This window comes from Lissotriton helveticus, chromosome 5_1 (genome assembly GCF_964261635.1).
Source record: "Lissotriton helveticus chromosome 5_1, aLisHel1.1, whole genome shotgun sequence".
NCBI lineage: Eukaryota > Metazoa > Chordata > Amphibia > Caudata > Salamandridae > Lissotriton > Lissotriton helveticus.
In genome coordinates this window covers 905,485,354-905,498,538 of record NC_136065.1, presented here as the reverse complement: position 1 = coordinate 905,498,538, position 13,185 = coordinate 905,485,354, and the positions used below count along the sequence as shown (strand labels likewise).

Sequence of the window (13,185 nt, the reverse complement as noted above, 5' to 3'; positions counted from 1 at the left end):
AAGTAAATGAAGACAGCCTGGAAATGCAGCAAATAAACATCGTCGCACTTCCAGGCCATCTTCATTTACATGCAAATGCAGAGTCATTCGCGCCCCCCTGTGAACCCATCCACGCCCCCCCAGGGGGGCGCGCCCCATAGTTTGAAGACCTCTGTCCTAGAGGCACTGGAACTAGTGATGATAAAAATTCTACTGATGCAAAGGGTTACTTTGTTTATAATTGGGTTTATACTCCTTGGAATAGAGCGGATGTCATGGCTCTTAAAACTGCATTACCTGATCCGCGGAAGAATCCAGCAGCTTTTTATAAGGAAGTTGAGGGTGCTATTAGCTTTTGTACTATGACTTTGCCTGATATAGATCTTCCCGCAGCTATAATAGAAAGGTTAAAGACGATTATTCCTCCTAAAAAGATAGACTGGACTGTATTAGCATCTTGTAAGCAAAAGCCAGACAAATCGGTTTCTGACTTCTTTACATGCTTCGAGGAGGCATTCCGCGATTTTAGTGGCCAGTCATTAGCAGAAGACACGGGCAGGCATCTGTTTGTCGATAAATGTGTCGCAAACTTATTGCCAGGAATAGCTAGTCGCCTAAAGGCCAGTGAGAGTTCATGGACTACCTCTTCTCCGGTATCTCTTTTGACTATGGCTCAGTATTATGAAAGACAGGGGTTAGACGCGAAGGGCAGTGAGGATAAAAAGACTACAGAGTTAAAAACGAAGGTTATGTTGGCTCAAACCTATGGTCTGCCTTCTAGAGGCAATGATAGAGGTGGACGAGGATCTTATGGTTCGTCTTTCCCTTCTTATACTCGTTTGTATTTGTCTGTCGACCAGTGTGCGTACTGTAGGAAATTTGGACATTGGGCTTCTGATTTTCTGGCACTACGTGCTAACCAGTATCCACGTGGACGGGGACAAACGCGAAATCGTTCAGGATATTCAGGGCCTAGGGGGAGCACGAATGATCGTGCTAGATTTGATTCTAATATGCGTGGACAGCATGGGTTTAACACTTTTGACAGACAAAATCAATATCAAATGTCCGATTATATGCCGTCTGATTTCAAAGATTCTGCTTATGCATAGGATTGCTTAAAATGGGGTAAGGAATCAGTTGAAGTTCCAGTAGATCAGAAGGGTCCATATGTTACAGCACATGTTTTGGGTTCTACTAATCAGTTTCTGGTTGATACAGGAGCTACTCGTAGCGCCTTATCTAAACTCTTGGTTCCAAGGGCTCCCCTGTCTGGCTCAACAATTACATCGATAGGTTTCGATGGAACACCATCCCTTAGCCCGCTGTCACAACCACTTGCTTTCCATGTTGACAAGTTTACTGCTCCATGTCTATTTTTGCTTTCTCAAAACACACCAGACAATATTGTGGGTCTTGATATGCTCAAATATTTCTGGGCTACGATACGATGTTCTCCGGAAGGAGTACGTATCATTTTGAATGACAACTACCCCGTGAATAAGAGATCATGTATTGTTAAAGAGGACATTGCATTAGCTTCACTCCCTAGTACTTTGTGGGCCACTTCAGATACCGATTTAGGGCAAATGGTCATTCCGCCAGTACATATTAGTGTCAAGGAGGGCGCTTCACTGCCACGATTGCCTCAATATAAAATTTCTCAGGAAGGCGAAGAAGCACTTATACGTATTGTTCATGATCTGATGAAAGTGGGAGTTGTGGAAGAAGTTTCTTATAATGTTTGCAGTAGTCCTATCCTTCCCATTTTGAAAAAAGACACTGACACTAGGATTTACAGATTCATTATTGATTTACGAAAAGTCAACAAGATTGTAGTACTGCAATACCCTGTGGTTTCTGACATAACGACACTGCTTACCTTAGTTCCTCCAACAGCAACTACATTCTCTGTAGTAGATCTGAAGAATGCTTTCTTCTTGATTCCTATTCATCCTCATAGCCGATATTTGTTCGGTTTCACTTTGAATAATAGATCGTACAGATTTAGTAGAATTCCTCAAGGGTACACTGAGAGTCTGAGCATTTACAGCCAAGCACTGAAACGCCAGCTTGATTCTTTTACTTTGCCTGAAGGAGTGGCTCTCATACAATATGTCGATGACATCTTGTTGGCAGCCGATACGTCTGAACAGTGTGAAAAATTTACTTTGTCTCTACTTTCCTTTCTTGCTACACAGCACCATAAAGTGTCACAGAAGAAATTGCAATATTGTAGACCGAAGGTTACCTACTTAGGTCACCTTCTGTCAAAGAAGGGGCGTGCACTTACACCAGAACGCATACAAGCAATTTTAGACACACCAGTGCCTTCTACTTAGAAAGATGTCCGTGCATTTATTGGTTTGACCTCGTTCTGCAGGCAATGGATATCAGGTTTTTCACTCATCGTTAATCCCTTGTTAGCACTTTTGACTAAAGACACTCCAATGCCCCTTCCATGGACAGATGAATGCCAGGATGCTTTTCATCAGCTACGACAAGCTCTTTGTTCTGCACCAGTGTTAGGCACTCAAGATTACACGAAGCCTTTTACACTCTATGTACACGAGAAAAATGGGTGTGCATTGTCAGTTTTAGTACAGACACACGGTGACAAGCAGCGTCCCTGTGCATATTTTTCAGCGGTTCTTGACCCTGTTGCTCGTGCATTGCCTGGGCGCTTCCGTTCAGTTGCAGCAACAGCTGTGTCTATACGCCAGAGTGAGGGGATAGTTTTGTCACATAAACTGTTGGTGCTAGTACCCCATGCGGTTGATGCCCTTTTGAATCAGACCAAAACCCAACACTTAACTAGTGCTCGTTTGACAGGATACGAATTGACATTGTTGACCCCTCACATTACACTGAAGGGGTGTGCGACACTGAACCCAGCTACTTTGTTGCCATATCCAGCGACTCAGTCAGAGGAGTCTCACGATTGTATCTTCCTTACTGAGGTACAGACAAAGGGTTGCGTCAATTTGCAAGATACGCCCCTTTTAGATGTAGATTAGGAATTGTGGGTTGATGGGTCCTGTTTGAAGTTACCAGATGGCACTACTTCAGCTGCATATGCAATTACGACACTTGAGACAGTAGTGGAGACAGCTCGTATACGACAGAAGTCGGCTCAAGCAGCTGACCTAATAGCTTTAACACAAGCGTGTGAACTTAGCACTGATTTGTGTGTGAACATCTATACAGATAGCCACTATGCTTTTGGAGTGGCTCATGATTTTGGCCTACTTTGGAAGGAAAGAGGCTTTCTTACATCCCACGGGATGCAGATAATGCACGGAGAATTAGTATATAACCTTCTGACTGCACTGACATACCCGAAGAAAATAGCTATTGTTAAATGTAGCGCCCACAAGAAAGTGATTGATAAGATAGGACAAGGCAACACCTTTGCAGACCACGTACCTCATGAGACTGCGATGCAACGAAGTACTACATCTACGTACGTATGAAATCACAAGCTGAGCGTTGGCATGATGCTAGACAAGAAGTGTTAGATATACAGAGATCTGCCTCTGTGAAAAAACTTGAGCAATGGTCTAAAGAGGGAATGTTGGACGATGAGGGCTGTTGGCGCAACAAAGAGATGAATAAGTGGAAATTGCCTGCTGCTTATTTACAGCCTATGGTCCAAATGGCACATGGGCCGGCACATGTTGGGGCTCTAGCGATAACGAAATTGCTTATGCAAGTTTGGGAGCATCCAGAGATTGCCGGTACAGCTAAAAGGATAGTACAATCCTGCTTGATCTGTTAGCAGTACAATCCTGGAAAAGGGACACAAACTCCTACAGGAGGGTTTGCTACACCAACTGCACCTTTTTAAGTTTTGCAAATGGATTACATCCAACTTGAATGTTGCAATAACTTGAAGTATGTTCCAGTGGTGGTATGTGCCTTCAGTAAATGGATAGAGGCATACCCTACAAAGGATAATACAGCTCTTACTAGAGTAAAGGTGCTTTTAAAATAGTTTTTTCCTAGATATGGTGTTTGCAAACTTTTGTGGAGTGACAATGGACCTCATTTTATTGGGCAAGCTGTTGAGCATGCCCTGAAAGGATTAGGGATCAAACAGAAATTCCATGCAGGCTTCCACCCACAATCGGCAGGATAGGTGGAGAGGTATAACGCTACGGTGAATTTGAAGTTAGCAAAAATACTGGCTTCTACGTCTTTGAAATAGCCAGATGCACTACCTTTGGCATTCTTATCCATAAGATCAGTGCCACATTCACGATCTGGGCTTACACCATATGAAGTGGTATTTGGTAGACAGATTAATATTTGGGGAGTTCCTAAGCCACGCCCCGTACATGATGTACCATGTGTTTTGGTGAATGATTATTTGGCACAGTTGACTGACAGTTTGATCTCTATTCATCAACAGGTTCAAGAAGCTTTTCCTGACAGCTTTACAGGTGAGGCCCATGAACTCCGACCTGGTGACCATGTCATGGTGAAAGTATTTGAGAGATCGAACAGCTTGGAACCGAGGTGGCGAGGAACGGAGCAGGTGCTCCTAGCAACAAGGACAGCAGTTCGAGTGATGAACAGAAAGAACTGGGTCCATAACACTCACTGCAAACGAGTGTCGCCTGCCTTTGTGGAACCTGCTGTGCTGACCGATCATTGAGTGATTCTGGAAACGGAGAAGGATCATGCTATTTCACCTGACGAATCTGAGGGAGTCTTCCCAGACCACACGATCCCTGGAGTATCCCCATACCAACTGAGACCGAGGAAAGAATCTGCCTTGTTGAAAAAGACTAGTTGAGCTACTGTACTGGGTTGGTGAAACGGAGCACTGATGTGGCAAGGGGTGGGATCAGTCCTACATAGTGACATCCGTCTTGACCCTTGGTGAAGAAATCAATGGCTGCCCAGGACTTTAGAGCTCCAACGATTGCCTTCAACGACAAACGAATCATGTCTGCAGAGAGATCAACTGTTGCTATTGCTAAAATGAATAACAAAAAGATCATTTGTGCTGTAGGGTTTGTTGTTGCTATGGTGGCTATAGCAGTGATAACTTGGTTTGAAGAGAAAGTGGCTCCTGCTCGACAATTGCTGATTGCCACTACTCCAGTACCAGTTGAGCATCAATGCTTTACGCTTTCCTACCATGAGCAGAAGCATCGACAATCCTACCTAAATAACACGTTCATCCAGATGTTGCATCACACGCATAATACCACAAATACCACCAACTGTTGGGTGTGTGGGATGAAACCTGCTCATCAGAAGAAAGGGGGAACACCTTTTATTCCTCTTCCTTTCTCGCACAAGGGTTCTTGTCAAGCCTGGTTTGCGCTCTTGTTTGCTTCTGAAAAGGCTAATTTCCCAAGGATGACAGTAGGACGAATTAACTATCATCTTAATAAAGTTTGTTACCCCGATGAAGATGGTTACCCTCAAGCTAAAGGGACTAAATGGGAATGGGAGGAGTATCAACCGGACAATATTTCTGTACTATATGTTTTCACGAATACAAGAACTATAAAGAACAGTGGGTGATTTGTAATTTCTGTGATCAGAGCTAAAGCAGATTTGTGTATAAGTAGTGTTGGGAAAATTCCAGTGGGAAGGAGTGAGTGTACTGTGACATTGACTATTGAAGGTTCCAACAACAGCAGTTTTATATCATCGCATAATACCTATTTTGTATTTGGTAAAAAAGGATATTACCAACTCCCAGTTGGATGGTCTGGAATATGTTATGTGTCCTTTTTTGTCCTTTTTTGTTACCCCCTGTGTTTCTGGCACCTGCATCGTATCATAGAGATTTTAAGTTGTACAATGATATCTCTAAGAACCGATATAAAAGGACAATAAGTACGGATGAGGTTGATCAGACTGACACCAGTTTGCAACAATATGTCGACTTTAATTTGGGCTTGTTTTTCTTTGTGGGTGCAGCATTAAACAGTAGAAGATACGACGATTAATTCGTGTTGTGGAAGCTGTAACCAGTCAGACAGCTATGGCACTTGGGAACATTACAGAAGAGCTATAAGTTGCAAGGATTGTAGCACTCCAAAATCGTATGGTTCTTGACGAGGCTCTAGCTGATCGAGGTGGTGCATGCCGCATCATCGGCAGCAGCTGTTGTGTTTACATTCCGGATCACTCACCTTCAGTATTTTTTTTTTATATTTCTTTTTATTAACACAAGGCACTTCAATAAGTGTACAGTACAGAGATTAAACTTTCCCACATATTACAACAACACATCATTAATGTTCTGAAAAATATGAAGAGAGGAGGGGGGGTCACAATATTTTACATTCAAGGGTCACGGAGACGCAAGTACATCTGGCAGTGGATCAACTGGAGGCACACAGATCTCCCCCCTGTATCGATTCCACGAACCCCAAACAGTCATCCATTTCTGGGGTCGGCCTCTGGCAAGATATACGGTTTCTCCCGGAACATACACCAGTCCATACTTTCCTTCCAGTCCTCAAGCGTGGGCTGTTGTCTGGCTCCCCACTGCTGTGCTATATTTCGTTTTGCTATCATTGCCCCCAGAGTAGCCCACCTAGTCTGCGCCGTGTTCAGGTCTGTAGGTTCCCAAATATTAAGGAGACATCTCCTCGCCTCCGGCGACACCGTGACCCCAGTACCTCTCGCATAACAACATGTATCGAACTCCAATAATCCACCATATAGTGACACTCTCAGAGGATATGAAGAAATGTGCCCACCTGCCCACACCCTCACCTACACAAACCCTCGACACCTTCAGTATTTGATGCAATATCCAAACTGCATAAAATTGCTGCAGAGATTCACCCAGAGACTGGTACCTGGACTTTTTAAAGCTGGTTCTGGACACTTTTTGTCACTTGGGGCTGGAAGCTACTAACTATTCTATGTATACTACTGGTGATACTATTTACATGCTGTGTATGCATACAATGTGGTCCCATGCTTTGCTCTGTGTGCATTACTGCTTGTATACCTGCTAAGCGATATGTTGCAGAAATAAAGGCACAACAAATGCTGAATAAAGGAATAAAGAAATTGCTGAAATTATGCAAATTAATAAACAGGATGCATATTTAGATTACCCCAAATAAACTAATGTCTTCAGCTAATGTTAAAAGGGTTGTCTGTTGTAATTTGGCAGCGATCGGGGTTAGCATCTAGCTGAAGCCATCTTGGATTTGGCAGCCATTTTGTATGCCATGACACGTGCTACCACGTGCTCACCATGTGCTCTGTCCTACCTTTCTGTTGTCTGCTCTTGTACTCTGCCTAGTGACAGGTTATATTTAGCCTCTTCTGCTTTGCACATGATCAGTTGAGCTTGCAGCTGTCCATGCAGCTGTCATTAGTCTGTAGGATGTGTTTACTAGAATTAGCAACTGCTAGCTCCTCCCACTTGTTGATTGTGCATTTTCTGTATGACCTTATATGTACCTAAAAGCTTCTTTCTGTACTTATACCGCCTTCTTTTGAGCCCCTGTGTGGGTATAAAAGGTCCATATTCCTACTGTTCGGTGTGCTACTTCATATACTACCAAAGGGTGTTGTGTGAATGTAGTTCCACCTCTTGACGTTAATAAATTGCATTGCTTTGTATTACAGTTTCCGTGCCAACTTCTTCCTATTGGTCTAAGGACTTTGTGCAGAGAAGGGTGAACCCCTAGCACCGGTAGGCCTAGCTGAGGCTCACCACGACAACAAGAGACCACTATTTGGACTGGCATGAATTAATTTGTACTCACCTTTGCACTCAAAGAAACATGTCTGCAATTTTCACTGTGAAATATGAAATGGTGGTCATTCAAAACCTCACCACAGCTCGGGGCAAGCCCTCGCCGCAATCCCGCGCATCCATAGATCCACCATGGGGGGGAAGAACCTTCTCCTACTTAGCGGCCAAAACCTGGAATTCTCTCCCCACCCACCTCCGCCTTGTACAGAACCACCTCTCCTTCAGAAAGCAACTTAAAACTTGGATTTTCGATAAGTAAAGTTCACCCCCTCTCCCCCCCCCCCAAGCGCCTTGAGACCCTCTGGGTGAGTAGTGCGTTATACAAATTTCCGAACTTGAACTTGAACTTGGGCGGAGTGGAGAAGACTGAGTATGTTTATTTGCGCCCATGGACATATCTGCAGAATGGCCATTCATTGCATGCCCTCTGATTCCTGTCTGCATGGTACAAGATGGACATTGGTTGTGAAATCAAGGAAGCCTCAACTACGCCTTGCCATTAACCCCTTGCGTGCTGCCGTCGGCCAATGGGAGCACTACCTCGCTAGTGCTGCCGTCGGCCAACGGCCGACGCAGCCCCGCCCATTTTGCGGAAGTGCCGCACTGCCACAAAATCGCGGCAAAGGGGTTAAGATCACTCTGTACTGGTACATGGCTTTTAATCATGGTACATTTGTTAGACGGCCGTGGAAGTTAAAGAAAGGGAATTTTACTAAAAGATACCTCCCTCACATACTTCTGAAGTACATCCGCCTCTCCCATGAAAACTAGGGCTGGGAAAGGAAACATTCAATGAGTGGACCTCCTTTTTGACTTGAGATGTGTCCAAAGGGAGTGTGTGCAGGCTAACCAAAGCCACCCCCAATCTCTTGCAGAAAGATGAGAGCCCTGGTTCGCTTGTGGTTGTGTTCCGAACTCAACATAAAATCTAACGAAAATGTGGAGATTTTGTCATGTGTTAACTAAGTGTTTGATTTGCTTGCGTGAAGCATACACCCAAGGAAAAAATAATGCATGAATTTATGTGGGATGTCATGTTGGAACATCGACTCTATATGTATCTATACTTTATAGTAATATTACATTCAGGAGTGGAAGTTAAAATGTATGTTTTCTATTCTGTACAACAGTATTTATTTCAGAATTGTATGATTTTATGCAGGTTGTAAAAACATTTATAAACAAAGTTGAATCCAATAATTGCATACCCCTTGATAGTGTAAAAAATGCATTGACGTTTTGGGGCTTCATTAGAAAAGATAGATGGCTGGGAATACGACCACTTCATATAAGGCCTCAAAACTGTAATACTCCAGGCCATTGTCACCCTGATAACATGTTGGTCATCTACAGTTCTGAGTGCCTTTAAATCCTGGCTCTCTTAAATGTAATAATCACTCTGCACTTCTCAGTGTTAGTGTTATGTTCTGGCAAAAAGACTCCTGACATGAAGCTGTGTACTTAAGAAATACCCAATGCTGGCAAGATGTCTCACACAGTTAATGCTTGTTATTAACAGCTGATACAATTTTCAAATCACAAGTTCAAAGGCTGGCTACACCTTACATCTTTCAAAGGTCAATAAATTGAGTATCAATAAATTGGGCACCCTTATCACCCGATACCTGCAGGTCTTCAAAATAGCAGATTTGTGGTATGAAGCTAACATAAAATACAAGTCAATAATGCTACCAACATCTTTAATATTATTTTCTACAAACTTCATAGAACTCCTCCAAAGACAGTGGTGTGTGGTCCCTGTCATCACATTGGTTAATATTATCAGAGTACTTTTATAATTCACTAGAAAATTATATTGGGTTCATAGACATTGACGGAGGGACCCCTAGGTATAATGTTGGAAATCCCATGGTATTCACACGACTTACTGAAATTAATAGGGATCACTTTGAGAATAATCCAAAGACACCATGGGGGCCCGAGACATTCCTAGCGCTTAACTTGGAAATCGCTTTGTAAATAAGAGGTATTGCTAGGGTGGGAGGGGTCCTAGAGGTCTCTATATTGCATTTACCTGGGTCACATAGAAGGTTGTATTATGGGATTTTCATTAAACATGTTCATGAGCAACTGACTTATGTGTTCAGAGCAGGGGCATAACTCAGGCCCCTGTGGGCCATCAGCCCATGGCCAATGATAATCTGCGAGACATGAAAGACCCAGGGGCCCTTCTTCACTTTTTGCAGGGGCCCCATCATTTTGCATTACGCCACTGATTCAGTGGATACAAAAGGCTAATTATATACTTTATCAGCTCAATTTCCAAAGCCTGCTCATTGTTGAGAACACCTTTGCATATGATGATGACTCAATGCTGCTACATACTATGAGTACAACCCGGAAACAGTTCATGAAATACCAGCAGAGTGGGAACAGAAGCACAATCCAAGCCCCTGACTGACCTGTATCTCTGGTAGTCATCCTCGTCCTTGTCCAGGCTGACCAGCTCGTTGGGGCAGGCCTGGTTCCCCAGCAGGCTCAGGTACTGGAGGTTGGGGGTCACTTCCATCAAGTGGTCCAATAGATCCTCTAGATCTGTTATGTGTTCTGAGTTAAGGATTGCATTGTTATTAATGCCATGACTTCCGGTCACTGAGCGCCACATGTACGAACGACTGTAGGCCTCTGACAACGTCATCACTTTTCCCAGGGCCTTACAGGCAAGGCCGCAGACCCCTTTTTTTCTGGCATAGTTTGAAACGAACTTAATTTTTATTTGGTGACAATCTGTTCTCTCTTTCCCTCCTCCCCCACGAGGCAGTCTTGGCACACGAGAGAACAACTTTGACAATATGATGGATGCTGTGTGGTGAAACTGTTTAGCAATGGCTGAGGCCCCGGAGACAGTTCCAGGCTGGAAACAAACAGACGCTTTCAAAGCTTCATTCACCGGCCCTCGATCCATTATTTCCATCGGAATCAATCACGAGAGTCAAAACAAACCCCGTCCCAATCCTCTGAGACATTTCTGCAATCAACTTATGCTATGATACACCCGGAATATATTCTAATTTACCAATTAGAAAGTAGTGATCAGTGCTCTGAGATAGTATTTTAATACAGAGAACAAAATGGGGACGATTTGGAGTGGGCAGTTATACAAAGTCTGCAGTTTTAAAACAAACTAGAGGAATCCGAAAAAAACAACAACTTTTAAACAGCCTCACACATTTAGCTGATCCCTTTATTAAGCAGAGGTGCATTACCCCAGAGGTGAGCCACTCTAACTGTGAGGCAAAAAGCACTAAGGGAAACTGTCAAAACATTGAGTGATACTAACGTCCAAAGTAGGGGGGCACTCACCCCAAGAGCTACAAGCCACTGCCATAATGTCACCTGCAGAGTCCTAGAGTTCAAAGGTGCTTCCGCTGCTGCTAAATCATGACCTAGAACTGAAAAGCACTCTGGCCACAGTCAAAATTAGACCCAACCAGCCTTGGAGGTAAAACCTGTGTTAACTGCACCCAAAATGGGAGCCTAAGCCCTAGGCTAGAGCCGATAGACTCCAAGCACACTAAAATAAGTCTGTTCCACCACCCCAAGGATAAGTTACCAAGCACAGGCATGGCTGTACTGACCAAACCCTAAAACTGAAAGGCACTCTAACCACACTATATCAAAGGCCCGCCATGTTAGAGGTGAAAGGCGCTGTAACTGCAGCCTGGATCAGACCAGCGCTGCCCTGGGGCGGCCCCCACTCTAATCACACTGTAAAATGGAGCCCAGCCGTCCCTCGGGCTGAAAGAACCTCTCATACCAGCCAAAAGAGACAGGCACTCCTAACCGTGAGGGAGCACCTACCTAGCTCAGACTAGAGACACACCCAGCCCTGGACTTAACAGAATTTATCTCTGAGACAAAACGGTGAGACGCCCAGTCCTGGATCTGAGCAGGGGAGACACAGTGTGGGTTAAAATGTTCTTTAACCGCAGAGTGAATAGGGTAATAATAATAACAAGCCCTGAAGCCGATAAGAACCCCGACTTGAGGTGAAACTGCGAGACGCCCATCCCCATGGGTCACAGCACTCTAATCTCCTATGGCTGTCTATTGTGGAATGTGTTTTTGAAGTGTTTTAAGAGAGCGCCCGATGTACGGTCGTTTTCTTTCCTAATCACTGCAGCTCGTCTTCCACCAGAGGTCGCTGTGCTCCGGTAGCCCATTCACTCTGATGAATCCAGAATTCGCTCGATGAAACCTAGTAACACGATTTTCCGATTTGTTACGAGGCCATATGAGCTTGAAGGAGAACAAGTGCAGTGGGCACCGCCACTCCATCACGGTGGTTGGTACTCATTTTTCATACACAGCCTTTGACCCAGAACAAGAGAGAGAAAGGCAGATTAGGAAGAAAGAAGGGGGAAGAGAGGGTACGGAAAACAGTGGCAACAGAAGGAGGAAGAGAAAGATAGCAAAACCGTAACAAAGGAAGAAAGAAGGGATGAAAAATGACCTTCAAGAGTGAGATAAATAGACGAGAAATTCAGGGTGGTGAGAGGGGAGACACATGAGGGGATCAAGAATAGTAGGCATGTTTGGTATGTAAACGTGTCATCTATCTATCTATCTACCTATCTATCTTTAAAACCAGGAAAACCGAGAAAAACAAGCCCACAGGTAATGCCACATACATGAATGTATTGTCAAATTCCTCATGATGCGTTTCGACCACACAGGGTCTTGCTCACAATTCACCGGATGTATGTCAGTACAACGCGATCTTTTAGATCGCGGTACTTTACAACGCTGCCATTACAACGCAAGTCGTTACAACGATTTGCGTTGGAGGGCGCGGATTGTGTAATATTATAATTTTATATTCCAACACCAGTCCACGTAACAGTAGGGAAGGTGTTGGAATATAAAATTACAATATTCCTTATCAAACAGCGCCATCCAGCGCAAGTCGTAGTAACGACTTGTGTTGTAATGGCAGCGTTGTTAAGGTGGTGCGGTGTAAACACCGCGTTGTAAACAATGTTTCCCCAATTCACCTATACGGCATAGTCGAGAGCTCGTTTTTCTCACGCTTTCAAGGTTTTGGATGAATCACGCCACCAGGCTAATCAAACTTGCCTTCCATGATGGCACCGGAAGTCAGGAGAATCACCCAGAAAGAACACCTCCCTGCCTGGCACAGGGGGATTGCGGCACAAAGGATATCTGATTCTTGTTCAGCGTCAAGGTATGCAGGTGTGGCAAGCTGGGCAACCTCAGCTCATTGCCCAGCAGGTTGTTGTCCAAAATCAGCTCCTCCAGGCCTGTGAATTCTTCGAGCCCTTGCAGCGACCTGCAGAGAGAGGAGAAAGAGAGCACATATTAGAGAACTCTCAGTTCTGCAGTCCTCCCCTCACAGGAATAAGGGCATTCCTTATGTGCTCTGCTGGAGTTGGATTGCTGTCTGTCAAAAGAGAAAAGGCCAAGATTTAGTGGGTGGGGAC

The 13,185-nt window shown here is 44.3% G+C and overlaps 1 protein-coding gene across 1 annotated transcript in view; it reads right to left on the bottom strand.

The window, feature by feature from the left end:
- Positions 1 to 10,276, bottom strand: part of LRMDA (leucine rich melanocyte differentiation associated) — a 1,143,369-nt gene extending 1,133,093 nt beyond the window's left edge. Inside the window, exon 1 of the mRNA XM_078643364.1 lies at positions 10,147 to 10,276. Within this exon, the coding sequence (XP_078499490.1) occupies positions 10,147 to 10,253 (107 nt within the window). The 5' untranslated portion in view covers positions 10,254 to 10,276. The remainder of the gene's footprint in view (positions 1 to 10,146) is intronic.
- Positions 10,277 to 13,185: the final 2,909 nt, after the last annotated feature.